The 17020-nt window shown below is 31.9% G+C and overlaps 2 protein-coding genes across 11 annotated transcripts in view; one reads left to right on the top strand and one right to left on the bottom strand.

Annotated features, from left to right (window-relative positions):
* Positions 1-17020, top strand: part of LOC107981434 — a 262240-nt gene that overhangs the window by 72672 nt on the left and 172548 nt on the right. Inside the window, exon 2 of one of the 10 annotated variants that reach the window (XM_031925847.2) lies at positions 3083-3207. The exons of the other annotated variants lie outside the window; for them this stretch is intronic. The gene's annotated coding sequence lies outside the window, so the exon portion shown is untranslated. The remainder of the gene's footprint in view (positions 1-3082; positions 3208-17020) is intronic. 10 annotated transcript variants of the gene reach the window in all.
* On the bottom strand, positions 4063-7461 carry LOC116416680. Its single transcript, XM_031925853.1, has 8 exons — positions 6318-7461; positions 5925-6237; positions 5823-5848; positions 5547-5641; positions 5329-5475; positions 4899-5253; positions 4661-4829; positions 4063-4304 (listed from the first exon to the last, which is right to left on the bottom strand). The coding sequence occupies exons 5-8, from the start codon at positions 5397-5399 to the stop codon at positions 4168-4170; spliced, it is 732 nt and encodes a 243-aa protein (XP_031781713.1). The 5' UTR covers positions 5400-5475; positions 5547-5641; positions 5823-5848; positions 5925-6237; positions 6318-7461; the 3' UTR covers positions 4063-4167.

The raw sequence follows: 17020 nt of genomic DNA, 5'->3' as shown, positions 1-17020 counted from the left end.
TATATATATATATATATATATATATATATATATATATATATATATATAATAGTCAGATAAATCGGCAATACTTTTTTTTCGGTTCCCTATTATACAACGAACAAAATGAGCCCTTATAAAGTCATTTTAGCCGTAATTTTGAGTGAATCAAGACTTTTGGTCACTTTTTCGGCTTTTCCTCCCACTGTGCAACGACAAATACTTTGAATGTCCGTAGTATCTATAACGGTAAGATTCTCTTCTACAAGAACGCTCATATCCACATGTAAGTGTTTAAGTTTGTTTTCTCTCTTTCTATCAATTAAAATTTGTATTATTATTGTACACTTAGTTAAAATTTATTAAAATCAGCAATTTACAATTTTAAAAATATATGAATAATAATATAAATAATATTTAAAAATATTTTAGTAATCTTTGCAAACGATAAAATTTATCACTAAGTATCAACAGTCTTTTTGAATAATTATTTCGAAATAGCAAACGCGAACAAACTAGCATTGTAACCATTATCATAAAAATAATAATAATAATAATAATGTTTAAAAAGTTTATTCAATTATAGCAAACATAATATTTTAAAGTAATAAAAGGTTACATCATTTTCATCTAAAAATCATCTGCTAATCAAATGCGAAAAAAATTGGATTTTTAAAATAATAGGTCACATGCTTTTCACCTGAAAATAATTCGCTAATCAAATACGAAATTGGCACGCTTTTCTCTTGAAAAGCACCTGGAAATCATCTGATTTTCACTGAAGCCTTTTCAGTAGGGTGCTGTCACCTTGCGCGTTGGTAGTTGTTGCGTCAAGTCTCCCTATGGTCCTGACGGATGACACATCCCGTCTTAGGACCGTTGAATCCAGTGCAGCCAGGACAGTGAAAGCCAGGAGTTGCAGCAAAGTTTCCTGTGAGTAGGCTAGGCCAGAGATAACCACCACATTGTTCGCTGAACGCTTCTGCCTCCTCTTAACCTCAGCCAGCTCGCTGCGGAGATTGTTGATCTCCTCAGAGGCAGAAGCAATGCTGTTGTTCTGCTGCTCTGCGGGGCTCCTTGACGACAGCTCTTGATATTGTGCCTGCAGCTCAGCGATAGAAGACTTGACATTGTTTAGTCAAGTCTTGAGCGCAGGCAAGTCGTCAAGGGCTTTGAGGCGATTTTCTAGAGGGCCAAGCCTCTTCTTAATCCGAGAGACCCTTTCAGACACAGTGTTTTGTGCCTGAAAGGCCTCGTTCTGGACTTTCCAAATGTCATCCAGCGCCGCAAACATGTCCTTTAGGGACGTCTCGATAGATTTTGCCTGTGCTGCTGAGATCCGCGCAGGCGATTGAGTTCTGAAGCCAGCGAGCGAAGCAAGTGCTGACTGTTCTTCTTAGGCACAACCGTACCAGGCGTACCCTTGGCAGATGTTGTTGCCTCTGCTGCTGCTGCCGCTGTGAAAGAGAGAGAGAGAGAGAGAGAGAGAGAGAGAGAGAGAGAGAGAGAGAGAGAGAGAGAGAGAGAGAGAGAGAGAGCTGTCAGCGGACTTGACCTGGGCCTGAGGCCTACCGTCTGCTGCGCAAGCGCGAGCTCGTGTGTGAGCGTGCCAGCGTAAGCTCTGCGTGGCTAAATTGTGCGCGGGAGTCACTACAGCCACCGCGTTGTAGGGAAGGGCTGGGCAGAATACAAGTGCGATAAATTATAACCATTGTGAGTGATTATCCCCCCCTCTCTAGCGTTCTCCCAAACGTGGCGATCGCGCCAAATTTTACGATTAAAGAAAAATCCTAGTACATGCGAGACTCTAGGTGTTGCGCACCTGTGTTGGGAGGCACAGCATCGCAAAAACTATACTTAATGTGGATTGAATAGCACAGCAATGTCTTCAATTGATTTGCCTCTGATAAACAATTCGTCTCCACTGTTATTAGAAGGTAAGACAAAATAGTATCAAAAAACGGTGTCTTACCGCCTGTCTTCACGTTTTGCATATTTTTTGCTTAAAAAATTAGGTAAAAAAGCGATTTTGGGCTGTTTACTCAAGTTAAAAGCATTTTAACGTTTAATTTTCTTTTTTTCGTAAAATGCTTAGATATCGAGTTACAGCTTAAAAACCGTTTTTAGCGAATGCTGAAACCTACGATACACGGTGGCACGGTTTAATAGTACATTACGATACATGTAACTTAAATGGGGCGCTAAGAGCCGTGTAAAACTGAACCATTTAAGTCAAGAGTATCGTATAAAATTTTATAGCGCAGACTTCTAAAGTCCGCAAGTCTTGCCTATTCTTGACTAAAGTAGTCCTTATTTGTACCGTGGGGTTAGCGCACGAGTGTAGCGAGTGTGATAAACACGGTGCAAGAAAGGACTACTTTAGTCACAGATAAGCGTGACTTAACAGCGGATTTTAGCCACACTGTGCTATAAAGTCATTTATATTAGCTAAAATAATTTTTTTTTAAAGTTTTAGACTATAAACTAGGTTTACAGGTGGCATCAAGATCCAAATTTTTAGTTTGGTAAATAAGGGACACCCTAATCCTTATATATATATGTACAATACACGCACTACTAAATTTAGATGTTAAACTTGATCCAATATTTCAAGATTTTCTTATGTGATAATTTTTCTATATTCAGAATTTTCAATCGGAAGATTATTATAGGTTACAACAGCCTTATTAAAACACTTCATATCACCTATATTTTTGTTATTTTTCGGTAATATTATACTGTTTTTTCTAGTTACACTAGCAGATGTCGTATATTTCCATTTCAGCTCTGAGTAATGATAGTTTAAGGCCTTAAAAGTATACTATTTTTCTAAATTTAGTAATAAGTTTTAGTAATAATATATTAAATGTGTTTGTCCTATTTCATGTTGCAGTCTTAAACTAATCCTAAATATTTAAAGTATTCAACTCTGGTTATTTGTTTATCATTAATTGTTATATCTCGATGCGCTGGGACACTAGTGCAATAAATTCCAAAAGTCATAAAGACTGTCTTAAAACGTTCAATGACAATTTATTTAACGCTAACCATTTGCTAATAATGTTTTATGAATTGTTCATCTTAACTTGTACTTTGTTCAAAGCATCACCAGTGGCAATTATAGCAGTGTCATATGACAGTATTTCATCAGTAAGGATCTCCTTCAGCATATCATTAATGTACAGAATAAAAAGCAGAGGTCCTAGGATTGTACCCTGAAGAACCCCTGTAATTATCACCAAATTATCACTTTTATTACTATCTATATAATAATAACCGCTTTAAGTTTGTTAGTAAGATAATTTGATAGCAAATCCAGCACCTGGCCTCTAATCCATGAAGCTGAAGCTACCCGCCACACAGAACCCGCCAAACAGTGCCGTATTCGCGGCGGGGCCCCAAATTTTTGTTTAATGTACGCAGCTTAAAACCGCTTGATTATGGTTCAGATAATCAAAGATTATCGAAAAAAGCACTTTCCCGTTAAAAACAAACAAAATGGGCATTAAATAAACAATTAAAGTCAACAATCGCAAAGATAGCAATTTTAAAGTACGAATCAATAAAACATATTCCTGAATTATTACAGGCCAGCGAGGTTTGCGAGGATTGTTCTTCATACGTGTAACAAGTCAGTCACAGCGTTAAAGTAATGGCACCTAGTTATAAATAAACAAAATCGTCCCCTTACTCGCAAAATATATCCGTATATATAGATTTCACTGCGTAAATACTATGAATCTTTTTTCAAAATAATGTTTGGCCAGCGAAACTTGCTGGAGGCCTTCTGACGTGTAGAAAGACATGAACCGGATGGAAATATCCACATGGATTTCCAGCTGGATATCCAGGTGGATTTTTTACACAATCCAGATGGATTTTTTACACAATCCAGGTGGATTTTCTTTTACAAAATCCAGGTGGATTTTTTTTACACAATCCAGGTGGATTTTTTTTTTAATAAAATCCGGGTGGATTTTTTTTTACAAAATCCAGGTGGATTTTTTTTTTCAAAATCCAGGTGGATTTTTTTTACAAAATCCAGGTAAAATGAAGGGTAAGTGTTATACAAATAATGAGAAATAATGTGCATTTGTTTTAATAAATACGTTATATTGTAATATGTACATATTTAATACGTATACAGTTTTCTTGTAATTTTGATTCGAAATTGAACTATACACTGATCTACTTGTTATTTTTACGACAGTCTTTTCTGCATGTATTGATCTGCTCCGTAAAATAGTGGTTCATTTGTTCTAGCTTTGTCTTTATCGCGTTATTATCTTTTGTTACTCGCTTATAAATATAATAGCGAAGGCCTCCTTGTGGAAAAAAAAACCCAAGTAAATAATTTAGGAAAATTATCTTAAAAAGAAATATGTCTTAAAAGAGTTGTAACGATAAGAAAATTAAGGACCATATTTAAATAAGAGTATTATGTGCTCCGTAAATTAATTAAATACATAAATAATATCCATATGAAAAATTGTAAAATTGCATTATTCTACTTTCATTCAAGTAATCTGAATTTGAGGATAATAAAATGTAAAAATAATTCCCATTTTGCGTACTTTACTACCAAAACAACTCTTTTAAATAATGGAAAGAGTATAATTAGCAATCGTGCTTTGAATCGCATCAACTTTAAGCGGTGAAATAGCCCTCCTTTTGTTAATACCGTTTGGAGTCCGCACATTTGGATTTTCTTTGAGGCACCTTTTTATTAGTTCATTACTTTTATAAAATCCACATATCTTAGCTTTGGTAAATAAACTTTCCGTCTTTTTTTCCATCCACATCGAAAAATCATCATTTTTGAATGAAAAGTCGTGTTTAATATATATCATCTGAAAAAAATTATATACATTATAGTAATATAAATATGATTTCAACAAGACAAACTTTGAAGAACTTACTTTTTCATGGGTTATTGGATCAGTAAACGTTTCTCCAAATTTCTTTCCACTTGTTCCAGTATCTTTCATTTCTTCAATTTTACCTTTTTTAGGCGATATGCAAGGATCTTTTAATGTATCTTCATTTTTGCTATTTCCGCCAACTTTGGAATCAGACTCATCTTTCGACTTGGTTTTGTTGGATTTTTGTTTGTTTTTTCGATTATCGTCGCTATACGACTTCTCCGATTCGCTACTTTCAATAACGTTCTTCCGCATTTTTTTAAATCGTTTTTGCGACCAGTGATTTTTATTTCTTATGTCCTGTTTTTTCTTGTATTTTGAGCAGTCATCTGCATCTGAATTATCATCTGTCCTGTCAATGTTCAATTTTTGTTTCTTTTTATTTAAAAAATAAGTTAATTTTTAAGTCATCTGATCCGTTACTAACATGAGGATCTTTACTTTGTTGGTCAATGTCATTTGGGATCTCTGTGTTAACACTTGTGTCTTTATTCTCATTTACACTTCCTTCATTGCTCTGTTCGAAGCTCTCTTTCTGTTCAGATAATTTTTCGTCTTTTTCGTTGTCGAAATTCTATAACAAACAAACTTTATTTTCTTTTCATATCAATTCTAAAATATACAATCAATTTCACATAAACAAACCGTATTAAAATTATTTTGATGATCCATATGTCTAGCTTCAACAGGTTGTACGTCAGACGTAATAGGCGAAACATTATCAAATGTTAGTTTCCGAACTGAAAAGTATAAATTTAATTAATTTAATAAGACAAAATAGGTATAATGAATGAATAAGTAGAATTAATCGGTGATATTTCCTGCAAATATTAATATTATATTTTAATATTTTTTGTACTAAAGTTACAATTTACAGATCTGCATCAAAAATATATAGTAGAAATTGAAATAGACCCTTACCATGTATGGCGTTGATGTAGCTGAAACTAGTATAATTTCTTTAAAAACATGTATTTTTTTAATGCTATTGAACTATAATTTTTAAATTATGAAAGTACGTACCTTTACTATCCCTTTCTATGTTTGGTATCAAAATAGACATTTGAAGTTTCTCATTTAGAATTCGTAAGGATTCTATCCTATCTTGTTGAGCAGCATATTTCTTTTTTAAATCCTCATACAGTAGTTTATAGTTTTTTACTTCTTTTTCTGGTAAAGTCATTTTTTGAAGCACGACTGTGCCATGCGGAAGTGCATTTTTTTTTTATTATCATAGTTTACAAGGTTTTTATCTTGCGTTTTATTTTTTGGCATATTTAATGGTGCTTCTTGCAGTTTTAACATTTTTACTTCCAACATTTTATTTCTTTAAAATCTGCAAAGACAACATTTGATTACAAAAAAAAATTTTTACTAATATAAATATTTAGCATACAAATTTTAAAAGCAGCTTACCGCATACTTTCTTAATTCTGGGTTTCGATTGTCTTGGTACCAGCATGTATATACAAACTTCTTATCATAATCTTTCGCATCTTTTGGAGGTTTATCTTTATATTCAAGAATGTCTTCAATTGGAATTGTTGTTTTGTAATTGTCAATTATGAATTTTACTTTGGCATGAGTTATTGCGTCCATTGAACTGCAGTGGTTGCAAATTGGACTCCGAGAACATGAAAGTGTCCTTGTTCTTGAGATACGGTTCTGAAGTAAAATTATACAGAGATAATGTTATTATTGTTATTCTATTCTTACAAAATTATACATCTTGATAAAATTTAGTCTGCTGTTGCGCTAGTTATTATAAAAATAGTAAGTAGCTTAATGATATGTGATATTAACAACTTGTATGAATGAACCCAATTTCATTTTATAGTTTAGATCAAATTTATCCTCTCTCAAAAAAGTTATGGCCTTTGTTGTGAAGCCTCTAAAGCTTGAACGTGATTGATCGCCTTGTTTGTTGAGGTTAGAATTTTGAAACAATATGATTTTTAACAGTAGACATGAAGAAAGTTGTTATCTTATTAAATCTAGTAAAATTATAACTTTTTAATGCATTATGAGGCATATGAATTCGATAAATGTTAGTTTTGAGTAGCTTACAAAAATTCTCTCTGACTCGGCAATTTGGTCAAAATTTCAACTTTTTTGTTAGTAGACATAGGCGAATAAAAAAAGTACTAGCTGATTCTACATGATAAGGGGATAAAAAGGGTATCTATGAATTTTTCTGTAAACCTAATAGATTTTGAATTAAAAACATAAATAAACTTGACTTTTTCAATATTCAGCTATTTTTGTCGCAATGTGAGCACGCGTGCGAAGGCAAAATGTCGGCATTTTGCGGTCACGCCGTGTTGGCACTCATGGCAGCATTATGACGACATTTTGGGGAGCTACATGACGGCATTGTGCCTTCGACCCGTGTTCAAAATTTATTAACATTTGGCGCTGTCAGAGTGCTAGCTGGCAGAATGCCTGCTGGGAGTACTGCTCGCCATGACAGCATTCTGTCGGAACGAAATTCTCGCAGAATGCTGGCTTTGTTGGCTGCGAAACTTAGAAAATTTTCAGCCGCGCAATTCACGAAATAAGGCTTTTTAATGTATTATATTTTAAGGCTGTTGATTTTGTTAATTTGGGCTATTATGTATCCACCGGACTTTGTTCCTTGCCAATTTTTATTAATTATATTATTATGACTACTTTTTCATGACTACCGAATTTATAGCAGCCTGCCAGTTTCGCGCCTTACACGAAATAAGCGGCGAATATCAATGTTGTTAAACGCGTTAATAATAATTTTGGTGATTGTTTATTACAATAACTTGCAACTTTATTAACATCAACAGCTGCTCGCAATACATAAGAACACAATTCGCTATTACTTGTAACAAGTGTTCGTGGTCTAGTGGTAAAGTGCCTGCCTGCTAACTGAAAGGTTCAGGGTTCGATCCTCGTTAGGGTTTTAATTTTTTTGTTTTTTCGCTTAATTTAAGTGTCTTGATCACGATGCTTGCACCGCGTGCCGTCATTGTGCTCAGCACAATGCCGTCATTTCCGTGTCCCGGAGCAGGGGTACCTGGACGTCACGCGTGGCCCATTCCGTGCAGTCTCAGTGCCGTCATTCGGCCGACATGATGTTATCGGGGCAGGGAGGGTATTATGAATATTTCATTCAATTCATTAAATAATTTTGCTATAATAATTTTTTAAATAAAAAGCAGATGTTGCTATTTTTTGGAATTTATTATCTAATTTCTTACATTCATACAACGATTGTTATAAAGAATTGTTGCACATTTTTGAATCTGTTTCATCTTTACTTTTTTGTGAAATTGTACTGGAAATACATAAAAATGAAATATTTCAGCTAAATTTGTATTAAATTAAAATTATTCATGAGACTAGAATAAGGATTGTTTTCGGGTTTCAAAGATGTATATGTATACTTCTTTAAAAGAGTTATTAATACTTTTTCAGATAACAATTTTTTGGCGAATTCCAATTCTAATTCAAACTATGAGGATCCCACACTAGGTTCTAGAGTAGAACTAGACTTTCTTTATGATATACTAACATATACTAAGTTGTTGGAAATGTTAGAAGACGATGATTCCAACGAAACTATCACTGCAAATATTGTGGTGAATAAAATTGAAGTGTTATTAGCAATATTGAAATTTTCATTTGTTTACTCACTTCCTAATACAGCAACAGCAGACTTATGTAAAATGTTCAATACTTTTGTAGGTGTATCTATATTACCTGATACTCGGTATTTCATAGATAAATTTTTTTATCCTGATGAAGGTATTCGATACCACGCTATCTGTCCAAACTGCAAGAATTATGTAAAAGAATTCACGAAAGATAAAGTGCGAATTTGCTGTGAAATATGCGAAAAAAATATAAACTTAAAGGATCCATCATATAATGATTTTTTTGTAGAGTTGTGTCGAAAATGAATTTCAACATTTGATTGAAAGCAATCAAGATTATTACATGGATGTTATAAATAGAGAAGAAGAAGAAGCAACTGAAGACTACAGAGATATCTATCTTAAAGGATCCATCATATAATGATTTTTTTGTAGAGTTGTGTCGAAAATGAATTTCAACATTTGATTGAAAGCAATCAAGATTATTACATGGATGTTATAAATAGAGAAGAAGAAGAAGCAACTGAAGACTACATAGATATCTATGATGGGCAAAAGTACAAAGAATTTGTGTCGTCCTTGCCAGAAGATAGAAAAAAAATCGTATTTGTCCATAATATTTAATAGCGACGGATCACCGATATTTAATTTATTTATTTAGTTCCAAGTTTTCAATATGACCCATCCAAATTATTCCAAATGAGATTCCACCAGCGATTAGAAACAAAAGAGCTATAACTTATGCTTTATGGTTTGGACGAGACAAACCTGATATGGGCATTTTTCTTGCTCCATTTGTAAGAGGCATAAACAGACTTTCGGACACTGGAATAAGTTGTACAATTAACAATCAAGTTAAAGATATAAAAGTATATGCTTTGTGTTGCTGTGTCGACTCTGTGGCACGAGCTCCGATGCAGGGCTTTGTCCACTTTAATGGGTATTATGGCTGTAACTGGTGTTTATATCCTGGTGAATCAGTTATTAACAAAACTGGAAGAGCAATTAAATACACATTATTAAACGAAGTACCAGAAAGAAGATCAGAACGTGATAATTTAAACCATATGCAAGAATTTATTGATTCCGGTATTTCAGTTTATGGTGTTAAAAGTGTAACTCCGCTAATAGAATTAAATAATTTTAATATCATAGATGGATTTGTACCAGATCCAATGCATTGTATAGATTTAGGTGTTGTTAAGCAGTTCGCAGATTATTGGTTTAATTGTCCGAACAAACCATATAGCATTTCAAAAGTAAATATGAACGTATTGATAAATATGTAAAAAGCTTTAAAGTTCCAACACAACTCGCTCGCCTTTCACGGTCAATAATGGATCGCAGATTTTGGAAGGCCCGCGAGTGGGAGAATTGGCTACTGTATTATAGCTTACCAGTATTGCAAGAAATAGCGAGTTTTCAGCCATATATAGAACACTAGTCTCTTCTTGTTGAAGCATTTTATATACTTCAAAAGAGTTTAATAACAGCTTATGAATTATTAATGGCAGATAGATTACTAAAGAAATTTGTTGCAGAAACTGAATTGTATTATACGAGTGATGCAATGTCGTTTAACGTGCACCAGCTGATCCACGTTGCACAAAGCGTAGCTGATTGGGGGCCATGATGGGCTCACTCAGGATATGCTTTTGTGTCAGGAAATGGTCAAATTATTAGAACCGTGCATGCTGCAAAAGGCGTTCTCAGTCAAGTGTGCAGGAATCTGTCTATCAAAGAAAGTCTTATTATGATGGAAAAACATGTTTTCCAAAGAGAAGATTCACCTGTTAAAAACTACTGTTTTTATTTAGAAAACAGATGTACCGCAAAAACATTGAAACTTGGCATCAACAGATATTTCGGAAAATCACGCGAACCAGATAATGGTAATATTAAATACGAATGAGCAAGAGGTAGGTCGTTACAAAGCTTACGCAAAATTAATAAAAAATCAATGTGTATTCAAATCTTGTAAAAAAGTTTTACATCGCTCCTGTAATTCGTTTGCACAAACTACTGATGGCGAATACATTCAGATTATTCAATTCATTGTGGATAATGCAGACGGTACGGAATATACATTACATAAAAAATTAGATGTTGAAAATAGTTTCAACTGTGTATGTACCAGTGTACGGAAAGTCATTCAAATACAAGATAATGTAAGTGTCATAGAAACTTCAGAAATCAATAAAATATGTATTTTTATGAAAGTGAAACGAAAGCATTTCTGCAGTGCCAAATATGCACTGGTATTCCTAAAGTCGTTTGGATAAAACATGTAAATTATTTCGCATATTTTTGCAACAGGCACAATTTAAGTGCATACTCCGTCATCATCTGTGGACCGGCTACAGACGAGCTCACTTCGTCACAATGTATACAAATATGTATTGACTAAATATTTAATAGTTTATACAAAATAAAAATTATTGTAACTAATTGTATAAATAAAACCATTTCCCAACATACCTGAATTTTAAGTAAAATTATTTATAAATTCACCTGGGCTTTGATTTCAGTTTGCTAAATATGTAAAGGCTATAGCCGGGTTACTATGGTGAAATGGCCCCCTTGGAAAATGTATATATGTTATATACCATTCGATGGGGGATAAAAAAAAACTCCCATAGCCAAATTTTTAGCTCTCTGCCTAGTGCGCATGCGCAGTAACGTCGATAAACGTGTTTTTTTGATTTTATTTTTTTCTGAAGTCCCTATAGGATAAAAATTTTTTTAAAAATTCACATTGGTGTATTTTTATGTCATGAATAACTGCAATTTTTTTGGGATTACATAACCTCAAATATCGGATCTAAAAAAATTATTAAAGTTTTCAATCGATATTTTGACCCCCTTGTTTTTGAGGTGCAACTTTTTAAGTAGACTTTTTTTGTGTACTTTTTCCCGTTCTTTACGATGGCACTAACGTTTTTTCCTTAAAAATGGTGGCACAACTCGATTTGAGCCAAAAACTGATTTTTTTGCCATTTTTTCACGTTTTTAGCTGGTTATGTTACAATTTAGTTACTAAAGTGACTCCTTTTGAGTAGTTTTGCATATCTTCCCATGAAAACATAATCAAATGAAATATTTTGTTCGCTCCAAGCCGTATTTTTTATATTATCTTACGTTTTCAATGATGGTCTTATCAGAATTGTGATATCACCTTATTATAAAACTGATGGCTAATGTTATGTTCTTTTTAAACGTTCTGTGATTGGTCGAAAGTATTGTCTCTGTCGCACTTTTTTGTTTATTGTTTATTTTTATTTATAATAAAAGGTTATGCTTGGCCGCGCGGTTGACGCGGCGGCTGCAATGCAGACGATCTGCGTAGTGAATGGTCAATCATAAAATTAAGAATTATCAGGAGCATAAACAAATAAAGTATTTTGATTTCTTAATTAATTAAACGATGCGCAAACCAATGGCCAACATTGTTTTTTTCAAAACTATTTTTTTTTTTCTTACAATTGTCTATATAAGGGAGAAAGTACAATACGTCCCGTCCCGTCCCGTACCGACCCCGGGACATACCGTCTGAAATAAGTCACTTTTATATTATTGGCTAATTCTGTTCGATAACCCAATCGACGGTACAGAATTAGCCAATCCCGTAAAAACAGCTTATTTCAGACGGTATGTCCCGAGGTCGGTACGGGACGACGGACTCAATTGTACTTTCTCCATAATATACTAATACAAGTGAATGGTGAAAACGCTGTTAGTATAAGTTTATAACTTTTAAAGTAAATTAAAATCTAGCAAATAAAAATTGTTTCGATTTTTCTTTTTACTATTTCGGCTTTTGACTGATAATTGATAGCAATACTAGAAAAAATAATAAAGTAGTTAAGTATTTATTTTCAAATACATTGGAGTTAGTTGGAACCGAAGGCTGACGCGGCTACTTTAAATCTTTCTGCTGTTTACTTCAAAACTAACAATCTTGTATATTTAAAGTGAGTACTATATATTTTACATATCTTTTAAAAAAATGAAGATTTAACAAAGTTTTTCAAAAGTTTTGACATCACAGATTATATGCTTTGATATTAGGGTTATATGTATTTCTAATACATATTACACAATAAATTAATATTTTGTTAAATAACTTCTTTAAAATCAAAACCTATTATTAATATCTAAAATGTTATTTTTATGCCGACACTTTGAGTTTTGAAAAAAATACTGTAACCAACCTACTGATAAATAAAAAATCTCCCATGTATTTATAATAAATACACTTGTATTTTACCGGTATATGCAGAGTAAGACTTATTAATGGGTAGAAAAATAAAATTTTTATTATAAATTCTGTAGTATTAAGAGTAATTGTATCAAAAATAATGACAGATAATATAGTAATATAATAATATGATATAATAATATAATAATATGATATAATAATATAATAATATAATATAATAATATAATAATGTAATAATAATAACAGATAATTATTAGACCTTTTTATACGCTAAATAAGAAAAACATGTTGTGTACGTTATTAAATTCTTGCATAAAATCAAAAGTTTAAACCAACATTAAATTATAAACTGTTTTAGTACTCGCATAAAGATCCGATCTTATCCTAAAACAAAAATAGCAATCAGATTTTAAATCAATAAGCTAACAAAAAAGTAATTAATAAAAATGAATTTTCAATCCTATAGATATAGATATACGTACAATGCATGTAAGGGGAACGAGTCTTTATCTATTTAACTTAACCAATTTAGGCTAATCACATAAAGTAAAATGAGAAATTAGTTAAACATAAAGTTGTTGAAACTATTAACTAAATAAAATTAAGAAGGAAAAACATTTGAATAAAATATGACAATAAACTTTTGCTAGAAACGGATTTGACGATTGATGAGTTGCATGTTTTGATGTAATGCGGTATATTAATTATACAAGTATGATTAAATTGATAAAATATAGAAAGTCTTGAACAATAATTAATTTGTTTATGTATAAAATACTGTCAAATTAATAAAAAATGCACATAAATATCTGCATATGACTATATATGATGTGATTTTTACTATAGTTAATTATTATGAGATGAGAAAAAATATTTGGTTTTACATAAAAACAATACATGAGAAATAATAAAAATGAAAAATAGAACTAATAGCATGCGAACTTATTAATTGTCAATTAACTTTTAAGTTAAAAAAATGTAAAATGAATAAAGTAAACACAAGCTAACCTATGCTTTAAACACATACGTATATGAAACATCATTAAAAACAACATTATTTATTTATTTTAAAATACACTATTATTCATGTCTAGATACAAGAACATATTTTTACAAAAAAACAAATTGAATATAATAATTTCATAGGTTTGTTGATTTTATAAAATCACTAGGTGCAAGCACTTCAATACAGTTTTTATGACAAAAAAAAATTATTTGCTTAAAAAACTTATAAATGAAATACAACTTATTTCACTTTTACTAGGCAATATTATTTTTTTACTTTTCATGTAAAGCTACTGAGAAAACTGGATTATACAAGAACTTAGATTATAATATTTTTGTAATATTTATTATTCATTCTAGTTTTTAATTTAAAAAAAGGCAAACAATTTTTTTAGATTTTTAAAAACTAACTAACAGCATTTTTAAATGTATTGTAAAATATTTATATTTTATTATTTCAGAAGTGATCTTCTTGTCTAATGGTTAAATAAATATGGCATCTAATAGTAATGAAGAGTCAGATAACATCAGGAAACGCGATGATCGAAGATGTGCCATGTGTAATATTTATATTAGAAAATCAATTGGTCGAGAAAAGGAAATCGAATCTGAAGTTGAAATCGAATATGCTAAACAATTATCAAATAAAGATATTTACATCCATGATGTAATTTGTGATTCATGTAGAAAGCGATTAGCCAAATACATATCAAGCTCTAAACCTAAAAAGGTTAATGTTCCAGCAACTGCTTCGTCTCAAGATTCAAATGTTTCTGAATCATTTTCTCAGCTAACTGTCACTTCATCATCTCAGGAAAGTACACAATCATCTGTATACACAATAAAGGAACAAAAAGTACGAGCAACCACGGAATTACTTATTCAAAGGACGATTGCGGCACATAAATATTGCTTTGTTTGTGGGTACCAAAAACAGACTAATAATATATTAGTTCCTTTAGAGGCCCGAATTCAAGTTTATAGTAAAATGAATGTTTTTATTCCACATGGCAATAGATGCTGTTGCACACATTTAATTAAAAAAAGATTTTATGAAGATGAACTAAATAAAATTAATATTTTTTCCACTACAAGTACGGTATATATTGATGAATTACTACAATTTTTGAGTCAATTATCAATGAAAGCAGACGAAACTTTATTAGATACAGTAGCTGAATTTTCCATGCCTGAAAAAAAATTGAAAGTTTTTACGGGATTAACGTGGGAAAATATTAATTATCTTAAAGATCAACTCACTTCTCTGAAGAATTCCTGTGTAAGGACAGCGACACAAGCCATTGTCGTATTTTTATTCAAAATGCGCTCTGGGAATTCTAACTCGCTCATCTCTACAATATTTGACATTGAAAGCGAACAACAAGTATCTCGTTTTTGTCAATCAGTATTATTATCTTTCGAAAAAGATTTACTACCAAAACACTTTGGATTAGAAAATGTAGACAGAAATGAATTGATTGAAAATCAAACTTCTAATATGGCAAAGAAATTACATCCTGGTAAACAACTTATTTTGATTGCTGATGGTACTTATATAAGGCATGAAAAAAGCTCTAATAACGAGTACCAAAGAAAATCTTATTCAGGCCAAAAAAAAGTTCCTCTGACTAAACCATTTACTATATGTACTACTAATGGTTATGTTGTTGACCAGTTAGGTCCATATCTTGCAAATAAAAATGATGCTACAATACTGATTGAAATATTGGAAGAGAAGCAGAATATTTTACAGAAACTTCTTCGCCAAGGGGACATTTTTATACTGGATAGAGGTTTCAGGGACATTAAACAAAAATTAGAAAATATGGGTTATATTGTTTTGATGCCTGCACTCAAAGGTTCAAAATCTCAACTTTCTACGCAAGAATCAAATGAAACAAGATTCACGACAAAACTGCGATGGGTTGTTGCAGTGCACGGAGTTCAAAAGAAAAAATATAGGTTATTAGATCACAAACTTGATAATAAAATGGTGAAAAATACTGGATCTTATTGTAAAATTTCTTGCTACTTAAATAACTTGTTTGGCAAACGCCTAGATTCTGATGAAGACATGCAAGATGAAATATTTAGTGCTATGCAATCTAGAAAAAATGTTGAAAATACATTAGCAGTTTTAGTAGCAGACAAAAGATGGAGTCGTCGGAAACTACCATTTAAAATAATAACTTCGGATGATTTACCAGACTTTCCTGAATTAACAATAAAAGATTTGAAAATTCTGTTTACAGGAACATATCAGCTTAAACAGACAATATCTTACTTAGCGGAAATGCTTGACGCAGATAATAATTTGAAGATTGGATATTCAAAAGAGACTAACAATATTTTCAAACTTGAAGTTCAATCCAGGCATATTAACAGAAAACAATACAAATGTTTCGTTGAGTATAAACCAAATGGTATTGGTTATTCTAGCATCTTAAGACACTGTTGTGATTGTGCTAACGGTAACCGTACTATAGGATGTTGTGCGCATATTGCTGCCATAATCTATTATCTTTCACATGGAAGATATTTATCAAAAATCATACGACCAGCTGAAATTCTGTCTAAAATGTTTCTTAATGATCAAATTGAAGTGTGTATTGATGAAGATAGTGACAATGATGAGTGAATCATTTTTTCTATTGTGAACATTCGTTATTTTTAAAAAGCTACTTGTATACGTTCATAATTCGTTCATAATTTATTTTAAATAGCCTATGAAGATAATAAATTATACTTTGTACGAATTGAACATACTTAACTTCAATTCCTTTTTACCTGATAATTATTACTGTCAATAGATTTTGAATAATCAATTAAGTAGAGGCAGATAAGCCAAATATGGCCTTTTTAAGACCACAAGACGCCAAAAGTACCCTCAAACGATCGATTTCAAGGCTATGTTTAGCTAAAAACAGGCTTTTTTGTATGAAAACCCTTGCATTATGACATTTTTAGGTTAGTTTTGGGTTACATGGTACCAAAAATGGCCTTTTTCGGCGTTAAATCACTCAAATGAGGGCATTTTTAGGTTAAAGAGAAAAGCAGACACTGACAGCGGCGATATTCTTTTTATATATAGAGAGAAACCCTTTATTACCTCAAATTCTGATAAGACCATCATTGAAAACGTAAGATAATATAAAAAATACGGCTTGGAGCGAACAAAATATTTCATTTGATTATGTTTTCATGGGAAGATATGCAAAACTACTCAAAAGGAGTCACTTTAGTAACTAAATTGTAACATAACCAGCTAA

Source organism: Nasonia vitripennis (genome assembly GCF_009193385.2).
Source record: "Nasonia vitripennis strain AsymCx chromosome 3 unlocalized genomic scaffold, Nvit_psr_1.1 chr3_random0005, whole genome shotgun sequence".
Lineage (NCBI taxonomy): Eukaryota > Metazoa > Arthropoda > Insecta > Hymenoptera > Pteromalidae > Nasonia > Nasonia vitripennis.
The sequence above is the reverse complement of the archived record's forward strand: the minus strand, read 5'-3'. Positions and strand labels throughout refer to the sequence as shown.